The 26022-nt window shown below is 40.6% G+C and overlaps 1 protein-coding gene across 1 annotated transcript in view; it reads left to right on the top strand.

The window, feature by feature from the left end:
* Positions 1 to 2308: 2308 nt before the first annotated feature.
* Positions 2309 to 26022, top strand: part of LOC139647726 (1-phosphatidylinositol 4,5-bisphosphate phosphodiesterase epsilon-1-like) — a gene marked incomplete at its 3' end in the record, with an annotated part of 53907 nt that continues 30193 nt past the window's right edge. The window contains exons 1-3 of the mRNA XM_071523689.1: positions 2309 to 2332; positions 10892 to 11112; positions 11255 to 11397. Coding sequence (XP_071379790.1) covers positions 2309 to 2332; positions 10892 to 11112; positions 11255 to 11397 — 388 coding nt within the window. The remainder of the gene's footprint in view (positions 2333 to 10891; positions 11113 to 11254; positions 11398 to 26022) is intronic.

Raw genomic sequence — 26022 nt, forward strand, 5'->3', positions numbered from 1 at the left:
GGCTGGTGGTAATTTGTCACTTTGCTGAGGAGCTATCGGCTGAAATAGCAAATGTTTTTGTCAGGTAAAAACCACGTCAACTGCATTTTTGATGTTTTACTTTTGGGCTCTTCAAACTTGTTAAAAGCCCATTGTATACTGTAATTTCAAAAAATCCATGAGCATCAGTAGAGCAAAGTTAGCATTCTTTTCTTTATTCGTGAAAAATTAATTGCAGACAAGTGTAATATACCCGTGGTAGGGTATTTAGTAAGCAGTTTGATTTAAGGCATCTTGCCCCAGAGGTTATTCCATACTAGGGACCCTGGAATGAATACACATTAAACTGGAGAAACCCAGCCTGAGAAGATTTTAGCCAGCAACCCCTGACTGAAACAGTTTGTTTTTATATTGTATTTAACTCATGGAAAATTATCTTGTAGGGTTGGGGTGATAACTGTGGGGAGAGTAAAACTTAATATCAGATCAGCCATTCTTTTGCTGCATTGTAGATGAAATAATAGTAAAATGAATTAATTGAAAGTCTTTTCTGGGGACTCCTGGGAACCTCTCATGGACTCTTGGGGGCTCATGCATGTACTGCTAGAGTCTAACCCCGAGAAATGTTGGCTGCATAATCCACCCACTGGGCTACAGAGGACCTGAGCTAAGATGTGGGTCACACAACAAGGGTTTTTGATTCTGGCAAAGTTACTTTGTGAAACAACAAAAACCCACTGGAGATTTGGGAAACTTCCACAGGAATGTGAAAACATGGCGTGATATCATATCATTTCTATCGTGCTTTTTATGTGATAACCAAAGTCATCCCATCTTTCAATTTACATAGTTTCCATTTTCTTTTGTTTGGAGTATGCAGAGATAATGTTCTTTGTTTTTTTTTCATTTGCATAGTTTCTTGCTCATCTGTCTTCTTTCCTTCCATTGAGTCTTTTCCTCTGGGTTGATCCATTGTCCCGGATGTTGCTGTCAACAGTTTACTTACATAATGTTGATGTCCTGCAAACACCACTTGTCTCTAGTTTTATCTTTTACAGTGGTTGACACTGCTGAATCTCCCACATAGAGAATGTTTCACAACACCGGAGCAAAGCCAATGCATTGAAAACCAACTGTGAAATGTCAGTTTCACAGTTGGTTGATGGGAAATTAACTTGTTTTGCTCAATTATGTAAATAGGATTATATATTTGTTTTGTGTGTATGTAAGCATGTATTTGTGTGCCACTGTGTTCGTCTGTAAATATGTGTTTGCATGTGTGCTTGCTAGCGTCTTACTGTGTGTGTGTGTGTGTGTGTTTGTGTGTGTGTGTGTGTGTTGCTGCCAACATTTGCTAATTTCCTCATCTGCCTATTGTCTAATTTCTCATTTTGAGTTCAATTGCAACAGGATTTTGATCTTCTTAATATGTTTTAATCAGAGAAATTTGTCCAAATGGAAATTCAAGTTTGTGTGTGTGTGTTAATTCCCGTAGTGTGCCCTCATTTCTCTGCTTCTTCTTCTCTTCTTTCAGAGCAAATGCTCAGACAGGTTTCTCCAGTCCAAGCGAATGTTTGATAAACTGACTGGCAAACTAGCAGGACGCTTACAGTACACACACACGCACACACACACACACACACACACACACACACACATAAATACACTACACACCACATGCACTCATATAAACCTTTGCATGTTTACAAGTAGATAAATACTGTACACACAGAGCACACAGCTTAAATGCACATAAGACATACACACATAGATCCAATCACACACACACACTGTATGCAGCATACACGGGCCACACTCTCATCTGTGTACACACAACCCACTCTTATGATCACGTGTACACACACACACACACACACACACACACATGCGCGTAGCACTTGACCAACAGTGTGAGACTGTCCAGACTCGGACTCAGGAAGGCAAACATTACCTTGTGGAGAGAGAGAAACACAGCAGAGCAGAACAGCACAGCGCAACAAGGTTCTCTGTTTTTCCTTATTGCAAGCCAGGATTAGGACTGATATAGTCTGGATAAGAAGTGTGGTGTGTGTGTGTGTATGTATGTAAAAGGATAGTAGGTATGTTTTTTTCCAAAGCAGCATTTCTCTTATCTTCCCCGTTGGTTAAATCCAGGACTCTAATATCCAATTTGAATGGTAAGATAGCAAAGATGGCAATTACACCATAAATCACTCTTCTGTTTATTCACTCACTCATTCACTCACTTACACACACACACACACACACACTTGCACAGAGAAAAAGCCAGACTGAAACACACACACACACACACACCCCAACTCGCAGCATGACTGCGGTCAGTGATCGCAGGGTAAGCATCATACTTGAAGCATCTTTTTCTCCCTCCTCTCCTTCTGAATCCAGATCGTTTAAACTGAGAGCTGCGATGTCTGCTTGGCATGTTTGGGTGTGCTTGGTTTATGTCTCCTGATGTGGTTTACACTGTCCAAGACGGGTGGGGTTTAGAGTGTCTGGGTGCTGAGATACCAGAGCTGCTGAACATACCTGGCTCCGCACCGACTTTTCAAATAGACGAGGTGCAGTTGATTTAGACTCGCTTGTCGCGTTGGGTGGGCAGGGCGCACAGTTTCTTCGTTTCCCACTGTCATTGGTTGTGTTTAAAACAAACACACGGCCCAAGTGGTTTGAAGGGTTTTGGGGCTTTTTCAGACCCACATCTTCTGGTGATTAATGGTACGGGAAGAATGAACCCAGCAGTGGATAAATTCAGCTCAGTTTTAGAGTTCCCATAGCTCTGCCTAAATCATTTTCAGTTTGGCAGAAAGCATCAGAAAGTGCAGGAGAGGTGATTTCATGTCCAGCTACTCACATTAGTTAATATTACGGTGTTAATATTACGGTGATACGTGTTTGTGTTCTTGGTGGAAATTAGAATATTTCAAAAGTAGATGTTTTTTCACATGCTATCCGCTCTCTTTCCCATTTTTCATGTCTCTCCCCTGTGTATATTGTAATAAAGCAGAAATAGCCTTAAAAAGTAAATAGCAGCTTTGGCTTATAGTGAGATGAATCTCTTTCCCTGAGACCTTTTGCTATTTGGCTCACAATTTTCCCTCAAATGTAAGTCATTTTGGCTTGTTTACTTTTTTTTTGGTGAGCGCTGTTTGCTGTTAGTTGTATAGGCATTCATGAAACCACTTTTGCTTTTCATGAGTGGCCTTGCTCTGATTCCAGCACTTGCCTTTCTCAAAAGTGTGTTTCATACAGACAAATAAACCCATTAATCTTCATCTGCTTAGCTTCACTCTTAAAAACAAAAGCGTGGGTTGGACAGACATTTTATGTGATGAGAAATGTAATGAGAAATTCTGACGCAGCCTGCAGCTTTTTTCATGCTTTTTCTGAACCCTTTTTGTATGTGCTCTATGGCATCCTACTTAGTGTGATTTGGTTTTGTGTATCGTTAAATATGAAATATATAATTTTATACAAGGACATTTTGCAGTCCGAACAAAATGCTTGAAACTGAAACTATGAAAGTATTCACTCAAGTATTATAAAGGAACCCCCTTAATTCCATTAAAACCAATACACTTTGACCTGTATGGTCAGAATTGGCAAAGCCATAAGTCAACCTGCCCACTGGCTTCTCTCCCACTGACCTCAGCTCAGAGTTCACCGACCAGAATAACAGAGTTCCTCTGACGTTAACCCCCCTCTAACCTCGCTAACCCCGGCCCTCCATGAGGCTGCTAAAAGTAGATTACAGTAGAAACTCTCAGTAGTTCTATTCATTGAATGTCAGCATTGTGGGAGAATGGGTGGCAGGGTACTATTGCAGAGATTTGTCCAATCCCTTATGTGTGTGTGTGTGTGTGTGTGTGTGTGTGTGTGTGTGTGTGTGTGTGTGTGTGTGTGTGTGTGTGTGGGTGTATAATTGCATGATTTACATTACTTTTGGCTTTCTGTGTGTGTGTAGGAGGGGGGATGTGTAAAAATCAAACTTTCAGAAATGTTTTACACTTCAGCCTTGTTCTCTATCTCTCAGCAAAGGGAAAACAGGTGTTAAACCAAAGCATGAGCAAAGGCTGAAAGAATACATGAATGAAAGATAAATAAAGGGAAATTATTTAAACATACAACAAGTTGCCCCTTTTGCCCCCCTCTTATCTTTTTCACATTTTCTCTCTCTCTCTCTCACACACACACACACGCACACGCACACACACACACACACACACACACACACACACACATCAAGCCATTGCAGCATGTCAAAGACAGCTGGTCTATATTGTGTCATGTGACCTCTGCCTTGGAATACTGAAGGATCTGCAAAGTAATTGAAGAGACGCGAGAGTGTGTGTGTGCGTGTGTGTGTGGGTGAGAGAAAGAGAGAGAGTGTGTGTGTGTGTGTGACAGGGTGTGTGTGTGTGTGTGTGTGTGTGTGCTGCAAGTGTCTGGAGGGTCAGAGACATCAAAGGAAAGAGGGCAAGTTGAATCTGGGTGGTAGGACAGGGAGAGAGCGGTACAGTGTGTGTCCTGCATACTTGTACATATGTGTCTGAGTGCGTGTTTGGGTGCAAGTATACTGTATGTAAGACCATAGGCATCTGCGAGTGTGTGCATGTACATGTATGTCTGTGTGTGTGTGTGTGTGTGTGTGCATTCCAGCTCAAAGTTCAGTAGATCTGCTCTGTGCCCCATGGTGCCTCTTACTAATCCTTGCCCAGAATGGCTGTTGCCAGGCAGAGAAATTAGCCTGGCAGGGCGCTAATGGGAGTGAATGGAAATCTCATTCGTAACTGCAGATTAACTGTACTTTGATTTTCAGTAACATGAAACTGATAGCTGGTTGGGTGTTTTTGTCTTCTTTATATTCCCTTTTTAAATATTGAGAAGCTTATAACTCATGAACGGATCCACGTCATCCCGAGTATAACTGCATCTTTTCCTGCTGGTCCGCTCGTACCCCTCCTTATCTAGGTGTTAATTGAAATGAATAAGACAATGGACAGTGGTTACAGTATAATGTGAGCAAAGCCGAATGTCAAGCCTGTAGTGGAGTGGCAGGGTGGCCTAGTGGATAGAGAGACCTTCCTGTAACCAGAGTGACACAGGTGTGATCCCTGCAACAAACAATGTGTCTATCACTTTAATGAAGGCACTCTGTTGAAACATGTTAAATGTGGCTAATATGTTTTCTGATTTCCTTGTTGGTATGTCACCCCAATTAAGGCATTGCTAATTTTTTGATTTTTTTTTAAATTTTTTTCCTTCTTCATGAATGTATCTATCCCTGTGGAAATGTCCAAACTATTCCGTCCAAAAAAATAAAGATAAGATTGCACTTTATTGATCCCTTTGGGGAAATTCAGCAACCAATATCATAAAAAACTCGCTCGAGGGACAGATTGCAGAGTGTGGGGAAAATGGCACCATCCTCTCAGCAGTGGGAAAGAAAAAGTGTGGGACGTGTCGTGTGGGATATTATGATTGAAACTAAAGCAAATCTTAGTGGTACAAACTGAGAGTTTATTTGCCAATATGCAATGCAAATGTATTTTTTCGTAGTTCAATAAAATTGCCCCTGAAAAGGACCAAAATGGCGATCAAATGAGCAAAATGGCATCTGAAAAAAAAGAAAAAAGTAAATTTCTTATCCTGGAAGGGTAAGAAATATGCAATATGGCGAATGAGGGCTCTAAATTCCCAAATTCCTGGATTTAAAACCTGTCAAACTGTAGAAGCACTTCTGATAACTATTATATTGTTATAGTGATTATCATAGCAAGGCTTTGTACATCTACTATACCGCGTTTTGAAAGAGAGGAGTTTGTGACGCAGCCTCATCCATAATGTTTATTAGAACTTCTGTAACTTACAGTAAGTTGAAGAACTTGGAGCTGTAACATTGGCAGCTGACTCATGCCGTTGTAATTTAGCTTCAGCACTGAACTTTAGCCGTTTGCATTTCCTGTACACACAAAGCGTAACATGAGATACATAGCTATAATAGCGGCAGCTGACTGGTATAGCTGTACTTCTAATTGGATGAACGGCAGGATCAGTGGTATTGTAACTTACCACGAAGATGAGGGAGATAGTTATATTGGTAACTGATGACTTATACTGTTTTGATGTGACTGATTGAGCTGAAGTGCTCCTATAGCAAATGGATGTGGACTGTGGTTAAATAAAAAAAAAGAGAAAATGGACAATTCCACTATATTCTTGAATTATTTCCCTCAACAGATTTTTAAACCGCTCGCTTTCTCTCTCACTCGCCTTTAATTTTACTTTTTTTAGTAAATTTCCCTTCCCTCCTTGTTATTTTTGTATTCCCCTGCTACTGTGTGTGTCTTGGGACTTCTATGAAACCTGAGAATCAGAAGATCAAAGAGGGAAATTTTCCATTTTACGTAAAATGTCTAAAATGTCACCACTATTTTGGGCTGTATTGCAAGTGATGTTTTTGACTGTAACTCTTTGTGTGTGTATGTGCAAGTACTACGTATGTGTGTGTGTGTGTTTTATGATTTTGAAGGTAAGTTGGTCTGTGTTTATGTCCATGTGTGGTGTGGATTTTGAAGACGAACTGGTGTATTTGTGTATTTGTGTGTGTGTGTGTGTGTGTGTGTGTGTGTCTGAAGACAGCTGCCATGTGTCCGTCAGATGCAGTACCACATTCCCTGCAGTCTCCTTTGTCGCCAGGCTCTCTATTACACACACACACACACACACACAAACACACTGAGCGATCTGATCCATCAGTCGGCTCTTTCAAACACTAGGTCTATGTGTTATACAGTACAACTAACATTGTTTACAGTAAATCCTTTTTTTTAAAGTTTTTTTTCTCAAGTACATCCTTTTAGAACATGTAGAGAGAGAACAAGAGTCACAGGGGAAGAAATGGACTCAAAAGGAAGGAGAGTGGTTGGATAAGAATTACAAAAAAAATCTCTTTTCTTTTTCGTTATCGCCATTGTATTGTTGTGTTTTGCACCTCTTTAGTAGGTTACCTGCGATTCTTGTGTTTTTTAGGGTTTGACCGATATGACTTTTGCTTTTTATTAAATATCTGATACCGGCCAGTCAGTGTCATCCACTTCTGACATGATGGACGTTCCTTCCTGACCACAGTTATAAAAACCTGAAAGTTTCCCTTTTCATTGAAGTTTTAGTGGTTTAAATGTTGTTTCAAAGGCCCTAATAAGAGTACAAAATCTAAGGGAAAACACTGTAGACATGTAATTTTGTGCGGCATGAAAATGGTCACATTTTAAAATCTAAACTAAAAATCTTGAATCGACACAAAATATCGTCTGTCAGCAACTTCAGTCGAAAAATATCGGTATATCTGTTGAACAATGTATTAGACAGTGACCTTCTCTACTGTTCCTCTTCTTGCAAGTCGCTCTCACAGAGTGTTTGCTAAGTGCCTAAATTGTGACTCTAATAGGATAGGAAAGAAAACCGTGCAGTGGAGAAATATCAGGCAATGGAAAAGGATGAGCGTTAGGTTCCTTCCAGGATAACATCAGAGGATGAAAGGAAGGCACTCACACTTTTAGCGTGCCTTTTATTCATTTGTGCAGTTGTAATGTAAAGGCCATGTGTCCGGCTGCAGCTACCTATGCCTCTTCTCTTCCAGTAACTCCATTACTCCAATATTCAAGTATTCAAGGAATGTACAGTAGTATGAAAACCTCTCTATCCAGGAGTTTTTTTTATTCATTAGTGTCCCAGTAACGGGTAGAAAACAGACAGGGTCCTGCTCTAATTAAGCAAACCCTTCCTATATAAACGTACAGTAGATAATAAAGGCATGGCTGCTATTTAGGACCCAGGCCAAGTTTTCAACATAAACAGAAGACAGACTAGAGGCTTTTTTTTTTTGCATTACACTGCCTAAGGTCTCAGTATAAGATTAAGTTTGAGTGACATAGCCAAAATATAATATCAAAATATATTTTTACAGCAAAGTACAACAATATATCCTTTTGCCAACATGGATTACACAGTGCTGTGATGCCTTTTTGAAGGGATTTGTAATGACGGGGCTGTTTATACACAGAATAAATACAGTATAATAAACAACCTTTACAACTTGACCTGTTTGTTTTCAGTCTCACTACAGTAAATCCCCTTGAATGGCTGACCGTTGTACCCAGGGAAGCAACAAGTATCACAATTTGTGCAAAATTTAGACAAGAAGTCTGACATTTGGAATCCATTAGCTGTGTGTTTGTTTAGCCTGCTTTCAGTTCAGTATACAGACGTATTTGCTGCCGATGGAAAAATAATTGGGAATAAATGGAAGAAGGAGGAAAGAATTAATGGACTAGGCCAGCTAATGGCAAAATACAGCTATGTCTGTTTAGTGGACTTGCACCATTGTATACTCTCTGCATATAGCATATGTCTTAGAGAAAGTGAGGTCTTTTACCAGAATGATGAATCAGTAATGGCCCACGAGTCCCAAGAATGTTCTGGATAAGGAAAACAAATATAACTGGATAAAGCCAGTATGAGCTTAATGTGTTTAATCAAATTTTTTTCTTTTTTCTTTTCTTTTTTTAAGGGTTTTTACGAGAATGATGATTCAGTGAGGGTCAACAAGTTGCAAGAAGGTTGCTGGAATGCAGGTCAAAATGTTATGTCAAAATGATAATTGGCTTGTTGAAGAGATAGTGTGTGTGTGTGTGCGTGCATGTGACTGTGTTTGTTTCTCTCCCCGTCTCTTTCACTCTCCCCCCTCTCTCTCTCTTAGTCTTTCTCTGTTTCTGTTTCTGTCTCTCTCTCTCTCTCTCTCTCTCTCTCTCTCTCTCTCTCTCTCTCTCTCTCTGAACGTGCTGTCTCCTCTCCCTCGGGATGGTTCAGATCTGACAACAGCCAGGCCTACACCCCCTCACAGGAAACCCATCCCACTGAGACAGCTAGTTATCCATGTCCTTTTTCTCTCTGTGTGTGTGTGTGTGTGTTATATGCCATGCCATGCCTCTGCCAGCCTGCATTTAATACAAACAGGAAAAGGGTGAACACAGCCAAAATGCACTTAAATATGAGAATTTGCACCTCATGACTCTTCAGCTCACACACACACACACACACCTCCTTCCTGGCAACATTTTGAATCAGTGCCAATAGGCAGTATTACTGACAATTACACCCAAAGAGTATTTTCTCATTAAACTCGTATTCATAGCCCACTCCGTCATCCATATTGATTCTGTCCTATTTTGTCATTTCCATCCCCGCTGAAGGCATTACTGCCCATTCACATGGCCGCAAAATGTTTTGCCTTAATGGGTTTTCTCTGAAATTTGTGCCGGAAGAGACGCTCTCGCCAAGCTCACTCAAGTACTCAAAAAAATAACTCGATCGTTTCGGATAAGTGTTTCTATTTTTTTTTTTTGTCAGACGGGTTTTGTTCCCAGAAGAGTTTGAAGTGAATGACGAGAGGTCACTTGTCCAAGGTCAAAATGTTTTTCTCCAGTGTGTCCGCTCAGTTAAAACGCCTCCAAGATGTCTCTCGCTGTTTCTTCTTCTTTGCTTTTGTCTTCTCCCTCCCACTCTTTTTGTCTCACTCTCTGATCCTGTCTTGCTCCCACCCTCTTCTTCCTCCGTCTCCCTATCTCTTTCTGCCTCGATCTGTCTATCTCTCTCTCTCTCTCTGATGCAGTCTGTCTCGCTCCCTCTCTCTCCTTTCTCTCCTCTTTATTCTGTGCTTCAATGGCATTTCTCTCTATTCAGTCTCTCTCTCTGTCTCTCTCCAGTCTTTGAATTCTGTGCTCTCTGGAGGAAATTGCTTTAGAGAAGGAACGTGGCAGAAAAGCTGATGACAAAGACCTCTGATCCTGACTGATATTACATAAGAGTTTGAAAGGTGAAAAACATCACCAGGGATACAGTTATGGCCTCTTGAAACTGGCTTCCCAGTTTTTTTCTTCCCATTGAAACATGTCAAAAGGTTTTTGTGTGACTTGTTCATCTCAGTAAGTCTATGTATGTATACTTTGAGGATGATGATATATGGTCAACTTTATCAGTTTATACTGTATGAGCTACAGTATATATATACCGTATATATAAGCTTCTACTAATTGTTGTGTGCATGGGCACTGAAAGCTGTGACACACAGGGCAACTTTTTGGGCAACTGCTCCAGGAATTGCCTTAGCATTGTTGCTTTTATCACTCATGAACATTTTGTGGCCGGGAAACATTTGAAATTATGTTGGACCTCGACGCTTGGAGCTCTGCCAGTCTAAATTTTCCACAAAAATGCCCAGTGTATCAATGTCAAGAGACTCAAATGACTGATAAACGCAAGTGGCTGCAGGCTTCTGCACTTGACTTAACTGACAGACTTGTATGTTAAATGGATGCACTAACTGTAGTGTGAAGGCAAGATTGTATCATATTGAATTACTGTAAATGCAGTAAAGAGTAAATACAGTATTGTGTTTGTGGTGGTATTCTGTTTTTGTTTTGCAAGTCCCCGCTGACCCTGGCTGATGCAGCAATAAATTGTAAATATTTTGTTAAATAAATACATTATTGAATCTTGCATCTTGAGGCTCCTTAAGTTGTGCATAATGCTTCCTATAATGGTACTATATGGGTTCTAAATGGGAACTATTTAATTTACAACAAAGATTCATACATCTCCCACATATTTTCAAACATATTTTTTTCTTTGTGAAAGACATAGCTAAATGAGAAGACACATTTTCTAACTCTATCGGAGATCTAACTGAACAGAATATTTTTCAAAGAGTAGCAGTTACAAGGTTGCCAATACAACACCGGGGATATCTCCAACTCTGACGAGTGTTTCCAATTTTTGTTTTCACAAAGTGACACTTTTGTTGCACTTACTAACTCTTTATCTTCCACAACAGGTTATCAACCATGTGCAGGACCTGGAGGAACACAATCTGATTCATCCCTCCAAAAAGCTGCTGCTGGCCTGCCCTGGATGTGTGTGTCTCAGAGTGGCTCGCTGGCCACTACAAACCATCAGCACCAGCCCAGGCTCCTGCTCCAGTCCCAGTACCCATTACAGTCCCGGTCTGAACCCCTGCCTAAGTCCCTTGTGCTGTTCTGCTTCCCATTTGCCAAGGTTAGCAGCCATTCCATCTCCTTTTTTTCTGTTTGATACATTGCATCACTGTCTTAAAGATTTCCCAGATAGAGTGGGACACATGCATGCCTCCCTAGTGTGTGTTTCCCTCTTAGTTACACTTCTCCGTATGCATCTGTAGGTTTTACCGTGCTTGTGGCCAGAGGACATCGGTGTGTTCCCTGCTGACTGGAGCCCTGCTGGAGGCCACAGCCGCTCTTGGTGCTCGCTCCGCCCTTCCCAGCCCTGTACCCCAGGGCTGCAGCAGCCACGCCATGCTGAAAGGTGGGAGTCATGTGTGTTTGTTTGTGTGACACAGATATGTTTGTGCGACATGTGCTTGTGAGGCAGAAACAGAAAGGAGGAAAGGCTTTGTTTATTAGTATTTCTGTGTGTGTATAACATTGGTGAATTTATATTCGCCTTAATTTGGCACAGTCAGTTCTAGCATTTCTGAACCACCAACAGAGCTAAATACCAACATGGAAATGTTGTTAGCCAAAGCAAATTTATCAATTTCCATCTCTAACTTTATGTTCTGTTACCATCACTGTCTTGACATAGCATACATTTTTTTTATAAATATGAAGGGTTTCATTCTGAAATGCTATACATACATTTTAGAAAAAAAATGGTACTTGAAATTCATCAGTCATTCATCCATCCCCAAGAATCCCTTTATTTGCTAAGCAAAAGTTTTGCAAACCTAAATTGTTTTTTTTCCAAAATTCGATTTTCTTTCATGTCAGCAAGAATGTTGGACCGAGAATGGTTGTTCTCTCATTTTGGGGAAAATAATCTCTTCTCATATTCATTCATAACTTTGCATGGCATGGACTGGAAAGCTCTGCCAAAGCACTTCCTACTGAATGACAAACTAAACTACAACCAATCCGAAAGCTCATAACCTCAACAGTGTTTGTTCAACATGCAACAAGACTTCAATGTCTCTAATTGTCTCTAATGGGAAATTTGTAAATATGTATTAGGGTAATTTGTGCATATACAGTGTGATCTATATGCATTCAAATTAAATGATGAGAAGAGCAGTAAGTTGGAGGAGGGAAGCAGGGGCATGGGGTAGAGAGTCTATCTGTTTGATTCGGAGAAGAAAAGGTTCTCACTATTCCCCTGTGGCTGCTGCTCTACCCTTTTCTCTTCCTCTGTTCTTTTCCCACATGGTCCCTCGTCCACAGCGGGTCTTGGGACGGCAGGAGGACGTGTGTGGTTGATCCCAGCGATTACCCTTTCCTTCTTTCTTTTCTCTTCATTCCCTCCGCCTTTCCTTTTTTCCTTTGCTTCCCCCTACTCCTCTCCCTCTCCACTCTATTCTCTAATTTAGACACACGCACAAAGTGGTGTGAGACACACAGGACGAGGAGAAACCTCCGAGGCTCTTGACATCACAAGACGCCCCCCTTCTTAACACACACACACACACACACCTCAGGTCACGTCTTCACATCTGAAAAGCCTACAGGTCATATGCACTTCAAACGTTCTTGCTGTGCTCCTTTGATTAGCTTAATTGGATAGCTTGATATTTAGAATTTTAGTTGGGTATTTCTTACACACACACACACACACATACACACACACACCTTTTGTTTTCCCAATTGAAACCACAGGGCAAAATGAGCCGCAATCTTCCAACTAGCCCAGTCTTTTGATTTCATTTAGGAAGGCTAACAGTGCTAGCAAGCCATGTTAAGGGCAAAAAAGACGACTATGGAAACTTTTTTCCCAATTTGACAAGTGTTTGAAGAAACATAACCATCTAAAATTATAAATCTCCCATTTCTCGCCTCTTGTATCTGTCTTCCAATCAGTTGTCCTGCTGGTCGGTTGGTCAGTTGGCTAGCCGTCTGTTCACCTTCTCTACAATGATGTTACGTACGGTATGACTTAAATGTAAGCCGATGCTCACTGGCGCTCACACCAGTATCCACTGGCCATTTGCCAGGGGACAGGCTGTCTGTGGCGAGGATGAGGATTCACACACACACATACACATACAGACACACACACACACACACACAGTTGAATATATTATTTGTTTCTGTGCTTTATTATTAATCATGTTAACGAAACATGTTAATTTTGGTCACACAAGCTTACAGATACACACACAGACACTCTCACACATGCACACGTGCATAACTTCAACATGACGCCGTGTTCTGTTCCTCTGGGAGTGCGGGAAGCGGAATAGAGCCAGGCACGCACACACATAGCAGCTTAGAAGTCTTTGCAGGGCTGGGATTTTGTACACACACACACACACACACACACACACACCATGACAGAGAGACGCTCTCTCTATCTCCCTCCCTCTCCACTGACCCGATACCAAAGCCGTACAGCTGCCATAGGACTACGTGAAGCAATTAGGCGTTAGACCCATTGCCATGTCACTGCTTGGAAGTATTTCTAGGGCTTGATGATCACCCGGCAAGTGAATGCGTGCATGTAAACTGAGATACACAACAGAATTTCATGTGTCATTCTGTCAAATGTAAACAAAAATAATTTCAGCTGGAATCAAGCAACGTAACGCTGTAAGCCAACAGCAAATGGCAGAGCAGCAAAGTGCTGAGTTGAGAGAGAGTAAAACAAAAATGCTGAGACTGAGCTTCATGTTCTCTCCTATCTGTAATGGTTAGAAGTTTGCAGGCTTTAGGCCACAAGGTTGCCAGTTCCACTATCCAAGACTGGATAAGAGAATTGGGTTTGGAAAATCAAATTTGCCAAAGGTGCCCATGAGCAAGGCACTTAACCCCCCAGCTACTCCAAGTAACAATTTTAGTGAGGATGTAGGCTTTCAAAAGTCATTCGTGCCTGTCCTGTATCATTTTTAAATATCAGATATTATTAAAGACATTTTAATTTGATTAGTGCTTTTTCAAGGGAACACATTTTCATAACCCCGAGATTTGGGCAGTTCTGGCTTAAGCTTTATTTCTGAAGTGGATGGTGATTGCTTTCTTACCATTTATGGTATTGGTCCTCTGTTCAGTGTTTCAACATAACAAACTACTTTTTCTCTCACAAGCGCCAGTGAAAAGGCTTTTATTGAAACTCCGCTGTTCCACTGGGTTTGATATGAACATGGTCTGTGATGCAGCAGAAACAAAACCCTGAAAACTTGCCAGCACTCTTTTGAAGAATGAATGAACATGTTTTTTGCTGTGCGCCCTGCACCCGCATCAAGGATATTCATTGTGACTGCTGAATAAAGACACATTTCATTCATTTTCAAGTGTTTTCCAGGTTTTGCTAGTTGGGAGCCGTTATTACCTCTCTTGATCTTTCTTTTGCTTTTGAGTTGAGAGCCTCCGGTCTCTAGTTGTAGCAGACTCATGGCCTAATTCTTATGCTAGGTGTCAAATCCCATCTCGGCACATAAATCAGCATCAGCCAGGTATGAATTCGTCATACGAACTCGGCTGGGTTTGAAGTAGAAATAAAGCTTTACAAAGAGAGTGCACTATACCTCCACTATCTACTGTAGTGCCTCTCCTCTAGTAGAAATGAAAGGATGTTTCTCACCCTCTCTGCTGAGGGTCACCTTTTTGTCGCCTGTATAGAAATATTTTATGTTCCCTCTCCCTGTATATTTCCTCTTGTCCTCTCTGTGTACCTTCCTCCTCCTCCTAATCGTACTACACTGAAAATGCTCCTGTCCTCTGTAGGGGAAAAAAGGAAAAAAATCTACTTTTTTTTCTCCTTGGTCTTATTTGTTCACCCGGCTCTTCACTATAATAGATGTTCATTCTAGGAACTCAGCAGTATTTGTTACATCTCTTATCTGGGCGCTGTAGTTTTGACCCTTGTACTCCTTGTTGCTTGTAATGTTGGGAATCTTACTTAATCTTATTCTACTGTTATACTAATTGTAAGCTTTGGATAAGAGCATCAGCTGAATGCCTTATAATATATATCCATTGTTTTTAGAAAACATTGTAACCTTCAAATGTTCAGATGGTTATGTCCTCTAAAATGTAACTGTTATATAAGGAAAGGTCTTAAATTAGCCTGTATTGTATGTTGATGCCAGCAATCATTTTGTAAGAGCAGGTGTGAAATTTGACAGAATTAATATTTCTCATTTTATAATATTTCTCATAACTCATTTTATTCAAGAATGAGAATCTTTAAAAGGGCTTTTCTTTGTCTTTTGAGTGATGCCTCCAAAGTGAAAACTCCTCTCTGAAAAGGTTGTTGTATGATCATGGACAATTGGGAGGAAAGTCAGTCTCTCTATTTCTGCACTTTTATTTTTATTACACTTTATATTTTTAATGGAGCAGTTTCAGAAAGTTCGGTGTGATGGCATCCCTAATTGGAGTCCTTTTCACCCATATGAGAGACTTGCTCTCCTTCATAAATATGAATTGCCTTGCACTATCCACAATCAAGGAAAATAGCGTGAATTCTCAATCATATGCCAGTCTTTCCATGTACTTCTATAGTTGTGGTAATGGTAAAAACAAGGAAAGGAACTGTTTGAAGGGACTTTATACAAAAAGGGGGCTGTGGCAATTTCTCATAAACAAAAACTTTTTCAATATCCTAAGATGGGGCTTGATTTATGAGCAACAGGATCGACTTCTAAATATCCTGATCCTTCTATTTAAGTGTTTGGTCATCACATTAGTTCTGCAGTCCTGCTCCATTATTGCCAGTAACTTGTGATGCTATGCTAGTTGATCTTTTGAATGGTGATTATGGGTGAGATAGTTACACACTCTGCTGCCAGCACTTAATAGTTTTAGATAAGGGGCAGAGGGCCTGGAAAACTCTATCAGTGGCTCCGGCCCAAATGCTTTCAAGGATTACCAGTATAATCGCCTGTGCGGCAGTGGTGTATTCTCAGAGTTTTAATGCAAGTGCTGAGAGCTGGAATGTTTTTCTAAACATTCTCCACGCGCCACATCCACTATAATGACCTGAAAACATTTCGCTGGTCCGTCTGATGTGTGTAGGTGAATGACTTGTGTCTCGCTGTGGTATGGCACGGGTTTGGTTTTCGGGGCAGGTCAAGAGCAGAGGAGCACTTGGGGAAATGATAAATGATATTTTATGGTTACAGTTGGCTCAGGTCTGGGTCAGTGTGACAGGGCTTTGTTGTGAGGGTAAACTATTGACTCCCATAAAGCCAAATACTGGTGCTGGAAAAAATGTCAACGGGAATAGACAAGGGTAAGGTCAAGGTGGAAAAGCAGAAGTGTGGGTTTATGGGTTGTGTGTGTGTGTGGCTTACACACACAGGTAGAGATACTGAGAAATAGAGAGACCATAGATCGTAGCCACCAGTATGTCTGTAATGAGAAGCAACTTTGTTTTTGTTTCATGGAGCTTGCCTTTATGAAATGTGTGAAGCCTGATGCAGCATGTGTCAACTAAACACTGTGTGTGTGTGTGTGTATGTGAGTGTGCATGCGTGTGTGTGTATGTATGTGCGCACATACGTATACACATTTGTATAGCTTTACATTTATCTGTTTGAAAAGGAGCAGGTGCAGGAAAAACAATGTTGTTTTTCTTTTTTTTTCTTTTTTGGACATGGGATTCAGACTCCTTTACATTTTTGGTTTGGGAAAGATAAGAAGGGATAATTTCCAAAATGTTATATCTGTTTTGAAAAAAAAAAAAAAAAAAGCTGAGTTCATCATTCAATATTTCTTAAATATGGAGTTTGTAAGAGTGTTCTGTGTAAGCTATGTTACCTACTGTCCTTTTAAAAAGTAAAAAAAAAAAGTTTTGTGCTCTCAGTCCTGGTTTGTAGATCATGTGTCACTCTTTTCAAACGGTAGATATCTCATTTTGGAATGAAACTCTGTCTTCATGTCCTCGTACTTTCTTCCCTGTCAAAGCACACTCACAGTTGCAACCATTTAAGTGAAAAGAAGACTCAGATGAACGCTATTGGGATGCAGCCATGTTCCTGTCACCTAGCTATGAATGAGAGTGGTCTATGCTCTTTTGTTCAGGTTGTTTCCTTTATCCCACAGTTTACTGTACTGTGGAAAAGGATGTGAGTAGTCGAGTAACAGTCTTCCATCCTTCCAGCTCTTTCTTTTTTTTCTTCCTTCTTTCTTTTTCTCTCTTCCTCCCAGTCATCATTGTACATTGTGTTGCCTGCCATCATCTACGTCCCATTTACAGCAGATGTGGTGGGGGATTCTAGTGAAGGGAAGTCTCAAGGCTTTAAAATACACATAGTATTGTTTATAAGCCCATAGAAATGTTAAATATATACAGTCATGGAAGTTCTTGGACTGGATTGTGGCATTTTTGTCTCTTGTGAATTATGGAAAACTTTTCAAATATACCTAGCAAAAAGTGTAACACCTCTTAAAGTCATTGCTGGTAAATGTCCTCGTTGAAAATTGTTGAGGTTATTGTCAATATTGAGACCTCTGCTCATAAAATAGTAATTAAAGACCCATTGCAAAAGTGTGTTAAAAACATCATTGTAACAAAGAACCAGAATCAAGTCAGAGGGAAGCATTCTCCTTTTCTCAAAAATTCATTTTTTTTTTCATTCGATGATTTTGAGCGAAATAAGAAGAACACAAAGGACAAGAAAGAGAGAGGAAGAAAGGCTTTGGATTGGATTGTTATCCCTTATTACTTATTCCTGCACTGTATCCATATGAGTGTATGAGTTATGAGTGTGTGTTTGTGTGTGTGTGTGTGTGTGTGTGTGTGTGTGTGTGTTCGCACAGAGTGGGATGGGCTGGATGGTCTAACTGTAGCGTATGGCTGTGAACTATGTATGGTGTCAGTGCAGAGTGGGCGGGAGAGAGGGAGTTGGAGGGAGGGCGAGCGAAGGATAGCGAATACAGTCAAGACAGGGGGAGAGCGAGGAAAGAGAGTTTTTTGCCAGTGAGGAAAAAGCAGAGGAGAAAGAAAAGCAGGTGAGAGAGAGAGAGAGAGAGAGAGAGAGAGAGAAAGATACCGGTTGAGTGAGGGAGAGAGTTTGAGTTAGTAATGGAGAGAGGGAGGGAGAAATAGGAGAGCAGACAGTCAGAGAGAGAGAGAGAGAGAGAGCGAGAGAGAGAGAGAGCAGCTGCTGGAGAGACAGGACTGGCAGCTCAAATGTAGACGAGTGTGGCTCGCTCACCCCGGCGCTGAACTGTCAGTGTGGGAGGCAAACTGGCCAGCTGTATCTGGCAACCATGAAGCACTCGCACAGAATGGACTTCAAGCTGATCAGTGAGTAGACAGATTGTGAAGTGCAGTGTGGCTGCTGGTCGTTCTTATATGTAGTAAGAGTACTGCTTGATGTGTGAGTAGTTTAACATGCCTCATATGCGAAATCAGAAGGCTCCTCAATTCATAGAAAATAACTCTAGTGTATAAATCATGCGCTTACAGGTTCAGCATGTAATCTGATGAAGAATTTGCCCTGTCAGGTGTTCCAGGAAATACGAGTCAGATGATATTCAGATTTATCTTGATGTTGTGGATTTGACTCTGTCGGAGTTTTGAATTATGCAATGTCAGTCAGTCATAGATATCGTTTGAGAGTAAATTTATGAGCAAAAGGTTTTCATTTTTTACGTCTTATCTGGGTAACTGTGGGATCCTGTTTCCTGGAATATCCCTCAGGTCTGTAGAAAACTAGTCGGTATGTGTTACCTTCTCTGGTGTTGCTGTCTGATTGGTGCCAAGCGCAGACTCACAGTTCCCGCACGTGTCTTAACTCTTGCACTTGGCAGCAGTTGTGCCTTTTGTGTTGGACCTGTACTGGAAATTGCCCTTTCTATCTATCTGAATTCTGTTTGTCTTGAGTGTGTTTCATGTAATGCCACTTGTAATGTTAACCCTAATACATGCTGTTCTCTCTTTGTCTCTTTTTACGGATGAGAACATCACATCAAACTCCAGTGCGATTTCTGGCAGTTTAATGTTGCCTTGCTTATTGGCAAACATACAAACCTCAAAGAGCATGGCTTAGAACCATTTTTTTTTTTAAAGTTAGGGTCCACTGGTAAAATTCACAACACATGTTTATCCACCATGCTGCACTTATTTCAATAAAATGTCAACTTTCCTAACTGGTTTGCCTGTTATTCCTACAATCTTCTGCCACCAAAGTAAACTGTAGGGGGCAGTAGCAAACAACGCAAAACAATTTTAAAAGTTGACATTTTAAATTTGAACATTTTGAATTTTGAACAAATTCACATTACAGGTTGACGTGATCTTTCCTATACAAAGAGAGAACAAAGTGTACGAACAATGTACGACCACCTACTTTATGTGTTTTGCCTTTACTTTTATCTACAAATTTCCCCTCACACAGAGTTTACAGTACACGACTCGACTTGACTTGAATCCATGATGTATTTGACATTTGATGTTGGTTTGTAGCGTCACAGCAGGTGCCACATCAGGGAGCCATCGACTTAAACCAGTCCGACTTTCTCATCTTTATCTTGGCTGTTGCCTTGGTCAGATAGTTGCTGTTTTCAGATGTGTTCTGTTTTTCCCACTAATGGTGAGAAGTCATGTTTTGAAGAGACTAATTGTAGTAATTGCGTGTGTGTGTGTGTGTGTATTTGTGTGTGCATATCGGTAACCCACTGTTGTCAACAGTCAGACAGATCGATGTCTATTGCTCCTGCTGCTGTCTCTGTGTGTGTGTGTGTGTGTGTGTGTGGGGCTGTGTGTGTGTGTGATGGGTCCATACATATGCTTATGTGTATACTGTATGTCTGCTACTGTGCATGAGTTTGTTTGTTTGCTACTAATTGTTCACTTGTTGATTTGTGTGTGTGAATTCATGTTTGTGCATGTTGGTGTGGATCTTTTGAGTACTCAATAGTTCCAGTAATTTTATTTTTGATTGATTGTTTCGTTTTTGTCTAAAGGGAAATTGGTTGGATGGAAAATGGCTGATTTTAAAGGCAGATTTAAAAGATTTAAAAGATTATCTGATCTGTGTTTCCTGAACTATTGATCAGGACCCAGAATGTTTCCCAAATCTATTCATGGTGGTTTCTGGCATAAGGGGTATAGCAGTATGCTTTAATGAGTTTGGGTTACACAATAAATGTAGAATAGAATAGAACTGTATTGTCCACCGCAGTGGAAATTTGCCTCTTTACCATCAGTCTCATTATTATGGCAAAGAAAAAAGAAAAAACACAGTATTATTTTCCTGTTTGTAGTATTATGAAGTTTAAAAGACTGATTTGTTAACAGTCCTTAGACTCTGGTTGTTTGTGGTGCACCTGTTCAAGTGCCCTACATAGCCTAGAGAAGAGGTTGTCATCAGCTCTGAATGTGTATGTGCTTGTGCTACTTTGTGTGTGTGTGTGTGTGTGAGAGAGAGCAGTGTGTGTGTATGTGTGCATTTGTGAAGGTGGAGAGGAAGGGAGGTGGGAGCAGGGGGTGTCTATGTTCAAGGTTCCTCTGCTTTGGCTGGTATAAATAACACGTGATTCACCGATTCGACAAAACAATCTTCAAGGTGCTGTTGAAAGATTCCACCTCTTACCGTTCGTGTCAGTATGCTTCTAAGTTACGCTGCTTGACCATGAGTCGGCTCTTCGTTTTCTTAGAGTGAATCAAAGACACAGATATCAGATTAAACAAAAGATTCTCCTCCTTTCGCTTTAGTTTGGCAAATGGTGAAAAGCCTTGAAACTTTAATTTTGGTATTCACATATTCCTGTTATGTGTAAATTAATTAAGTTTCATAAACCCAGTCAAAACCATATTACCCAACATGTAGGTTGATGAATTCCCCTTCTCATCCCCTAATGTCACGCTAACCCAAACAGTGAGTTTTATCAATAACTCCTATCTTCGTTCCTGAAGTTTGACATATAAGGTTTCCATCCAGCAGTGAAGCAGTGCTTCATGCTGTTTATGTGTTAAGCTTTTGAGTCACCGCAATGTCAGGACGATAAATTGACCCAGTGGTTATTTTCAGTATGAAAATAAGGCTGATATTCTTCTGTGTCAAGCTTCACAGTCACTGCCTGAATGTCTGGATCATGAGTTGGACTTTCTAGAAGAGGAAAAAATCCCAAACATCACACAGCAATCAAAAGATTCCTCTTAACAACAAGTTAATGGTTTGACATTTTCTTACAAACAGCGTACAGGATAGATTGAGATTTGGGACTGGTGTGAATATCAGTTCCAAAGCTTGAAATGTCCATTAAAAGTTAGACATAAAACACAGCACTCTCAGCCCTAGTTGAGATAAAACATTGTCCATTGAGTCCATGATGTCTGTCTCCCATCCTTTGTCACTGGAGCAGCGCCGGGCCTCACTTTGATCGGACATCACAGATGAAAGGCTTAGTTTTCAGGAGTCGTTTCTGATACATGTACACCCCACCCCCAACCCCCCAACCCCCCACCCCTCCCCCCTCCACAGAGACACACACACACACACACACACACACACATATTTCCTGTCTCTCCATGGTATACTATTTGTTAAAGCAGAAATGCCATTATAAAATTGTTAAGAAGGATGTTCGGCCAATCTACTCCATCCGCCATTGCATTCAGAACAGGATCTAACATTAGCCTGACACACACACACACGCACACGCCATTTATTCAGTATGCAGATGAGTAAACCCATGCATAAAGATCAGGGCGACACTCATGGACAGTTGCTCCTGGCTCATGTTCTCTTAAATGTCTCACAGCAGGAGTGCTGCAGGTTCAGTGTTACCCATCATTCCCCCCTGATTTAGTGTTTCTCAAACTAGTGGTTATGATCCAAAATGGGTCGACGGCCTGTTTCTCATGGGTCCCCAACAGAACATAACAGATCGCCAGTTTTTTTCCTGCTCTTTTTTCAAATCAAACGAACTGCGCAAATTCAGTATTGAATTGTCTTCTTCTGCATTCTTCCCTTGTCTGCTGTGTGTGAGAATGACTGTGAGGTTTTGATGTGGAGTAACATGCACAGAGGGAGCGTGAGAGTGTTTTCTGTGGCAAGGCAGCAGTTGTATTGTAGCTGAAGTGCATTGCAGCAGAGTGAATGTGGCAAATGTTAAAAAGAGGAAATTGAAAGTGAAAGTGTGGCTACACCGATAAAGAGGACAAACTAGACTAGTGCTGCAAGTGCGCCAAGGCCATGTCTGCAATTCAGACACGCTATAAAGGTCTATGAAGGTGATCTATAGAAGGTAGGAATTGATAAGGCAATTGTTAAGAAATCAGACTGTTAAAATTGAATTGTTACAGGTGTCATGTGTAGCATTTTAACATCAATAAATCATTACCACATTGATATTGAGACATTAGTATGATTACCATAAACAGACAAGAGCATCACTTCTGCAATGCAAGCTTCAATTTTGTGGGAAATGTGCTGGATTGTGTTAAAGTTCCCATATATCGTGTAAAATGGATTTCCCTTGCCTCTTTGATTGTAAAGGATTTGGATGCGCTATCTAAACATCGTGAAAGTATCAAAACGCACGGTCGGCAACTAAATCCACACAATCCATATTAGAAAACCGATCCTCTAAATGAGCCGTTTGGACTTCCGTAACTTTGTGGCGTCACAAAGGTTTGCTCATTAGCATTTTTGTAAGAAATAATAGTTTAACAAAGTGTTTTTTTCAAAGCGGTTTAGCGGTTGTCATTGTTTATTACAGGAGAGATTTCCCTGCCTCTCGCTGTCTGCAGCTGCCGTGGTCTGTGGTGTGTCACGTTTCACGCTTGAAATGGTTAGCCAATCAGAACGGAGGAGTCGTTAATATTAAGGAGCCACAGCAACAGAAACAGCCTGTTCTTGGCAAGGCTCAGAGAGATGCTGGAAAATTAACCTGTAAAAATGGATTGAGAGTGTTTTTCCCACGGCACAACCGAGGGCATCAGGAGCCAAAGTCAGTCAGTCAGTCAGTCAGTCAGTTAACGCTTAGTGAGATGATGCGCTTCGTCAGATGGCCTCTAGAGGGCAGACCAGCACCATTGAACTCAATCCAGTCGTGAAAACAAAAGTGAAACTTAACATTCCACTGTTAGTAACAGGGATTTGTAGACAGTAACTCGTCTTCGCTGCCCTACAAACTTTAACGGTAGGTGATGTCATCTTGTGGTATTTAAGTAACGTTAGTGGAATTAGGTCATTTAACCGTGTGGCAGTGCTTCAGTGCATAGAATTGAACACACGCGCTGTGGGTCTGTACAGGATCTGTGCTTGTTGGTACATGACACCACACAAACAGCTTTTAATGGACCTCAAGACATAAAATAAACACTGGAAAGTGTAGAATATGGAACCTATAAAGCACCACACAGGAACTGGTTTTACTTTGTAAGTAATACAACTCTATTCCAGAAATCCAAAATGCTACCTGTAGGACCTTTGTAAAGAATCAATGTTGATAAAATCGTATAAATTGCCAGCTGTACTTATCACTAGTCTTTTTTTTTTTATCATGTCACGATGAGGTATTTTTCTGATATATGTATTGTTGTACCTTGGTTTTTAAATAATTCATAGGAACATTTTTAGACCTTTTTGTCACTGCCTTGTCAACAGGGCACACCTGAAACTGACAGCTTGCTCCGACTGTGTCTATCCCAGTTTAAAGGATGAATAAATGAATGAGTGAGTTACACTGTTATTGCGGCTGCTGCATGGTCATGAAATTCATATCACTGATTTGAGGGCTGATCTATTTCCACTTCAAAAGGACAGCTTGTAAAAACAGCGGAGACAGAGGGAGAGATGAGGGGATATCGGCCATATGCTTGAGAAATGAAAGATTAGAAAGAATAGATTTGGATATTATCAAAATTTACAGCATGCTCACAAAATCTTGCTTGCCATTTTCTATGATTATATAGAAACCATGCGTTATGTTTTATATTCTTTGTTATATTCTCCCACTGTTCTTCTCATTTGATGCAGTGCAATAATTTACAGTCAATTAAGCAAGGTTTTTATTCAGATCAAATCAAAGAACTGATGCCCAGGGTCCATTTGCCCAGATGGATCTTGCTATAAAATCGTTTGGGTTTTTTTGAGAGCCAAGAAACAAAGACAATATTTAAGGTTATTTTTATGGTATTTCTGCGTACCTGTAGTATACAACATGAAGAGACAGAGGCTGACAGATGACAAAGGTCGCGAACCGGATTCAAACTCACATCTTGAGTTCATGGTATATGCCTACCATATTTTTTCTTTATTGTGTGATAGCGATACAAGTGGACACAGCTGTTTCTACATAATTTCTCTTGTCGCACTTGTCTAAAATGGGGTGTGGAGGAGGTACAGTATTTGGATTTGCTCAGTAACATAGTGGAGGATTTTCCCCAACTTGATTTATAGGCCAGATATCCTGCATAGCATCAGAATATCTATATCTCATTCATAACCACTAGTCTTTCTCTCTGTAGGGTATTTAGTGGATTTAGTAGATTATGCGGTAGATCTATCTGTGATAGATCGTTCACACCTGCTAGACGGTGGAAACTACAAAAAACTCCTCTCTCTCCACTTATGCTTTCCTCCCTCTCTCTGTCTTCCTCTCTCTGCCCTCACTCCCCATCTCTCGCTTTTTCTCTCATTTTCTCTCTCTTTCTCTCTTTCTCAGTCTTTCACTCTCTAGGGATATGACTTATTTTTTCCAGAATTTAATGTGTTTTGGACTTACTGTACAACTCAACATTCATTTGCTATCTTGTTCTTACTTGTGTGCCTGATTACATCCCTGATCTCTCTATCCAAATATCTTTTCTTTACTCTGTCCTTATCTCCAGCTTTCTCTCCATTTCTCTGTCATGGGGCCTTTTTTCTTTTGCTCTTGTCATTCTCTTTTGTTTTGCTCAGTCTCTCTCTCCTGTTTATTGTATATCAATCTCCTTGTTCTGACCCAGCAACTGTCTCTCCCTCTTCTTCTTCTCTAAGACACATGCGCGCGCACACACACACACACACACACACACACACACAGTTCATTACAGAAGCTGTTAGGCCGGATCCACAAATCAAACTGTGTAAATAAGCAAGTTTTGTTCCTGCAGAGCGGTTACTGCTGTTGCCATGACTACCTGTAGCACATCTCAAGGGTTACCCAGGGCATCTTGAAGTGTGTGTCTGCGTGTGTGCATTCATGCACCCTTTTGTATGTGCAAGTGTGTGTGTTCCCGTGTGTGTATATATGTGTCTTTCTGTGTGTATGACAGTTAACAATAACCAGAAGTAGTGTGTCTAATCCCTGGTATTCAGTCTTTTTTTCTGTGCTTCTCCCTACCTTCATGGTATTGCACTGCAAACATAGTGCAACTCATTACTCATAAACACCGAACTGCTTGACTCACGAGTCCACCAAATGGACAAAATGGAGACAAAATGAATTAGAATCACAAACTTTCCTTATTCACAAGCAAATACAGTAATTGTACAGGACATTGTAGTTGTCACTACTACAACTACATAGCTGATAACAAAAATGTGCAGCAATCCAAAATGATCACTGTACTTCTACTCTATTAATTGTACAAAAATTGAGGTGTCTTGTGGAATATAGAGAGGGAGAGGGAGAGAGAGAGAATCGGCCTTTCAAGTAACCTTTTTTCTGTCTTAGTTGTTCACACAGCAACTTTTACTGATATGTTTCTATAGCCTACAGCTATGGATGCACTGATACTGATACTGCAGTCTCAGAGAATTTCCCCAGGTCTGCAAATCCAGTACAAAGAGCTACGTGTAACCTGTCAGAAATCAGAGAAGAGCAACTTGATTGAATGGCTTTTTCACACAGAGAAGGATGTTGCTGTAGATCTCTGTAACTGAAAGAAAATCATTAGTTATGTCTTAATACCTTTTTTCAAAATGCAGTTTTTGGAATTGTTATTGGTGGCGAAAAAAGTGAAATCTTGTTCCCAAATGAAATCTCCCAACAAAATGAT

Source organism: Centroberyx affinis, unplaced genomic scaffold (assembly GCF_046629955.1).
Source record: "Centroberyx affinis isolate AG114_WGS23_722 - 3 ecotype Tasmania unplaced genomic scaffold, CSIRO-AGI_Caff_v1 ptg001105l_1, whole genome shotgun sequence".
Taxonomy (NCBI): domain Eukaryota; kingdom Metazoa; phylum Chordata; class Actinopteri; order Beryciformes; family Berycidae; genus Centroberyx; species Centroberyx affinis.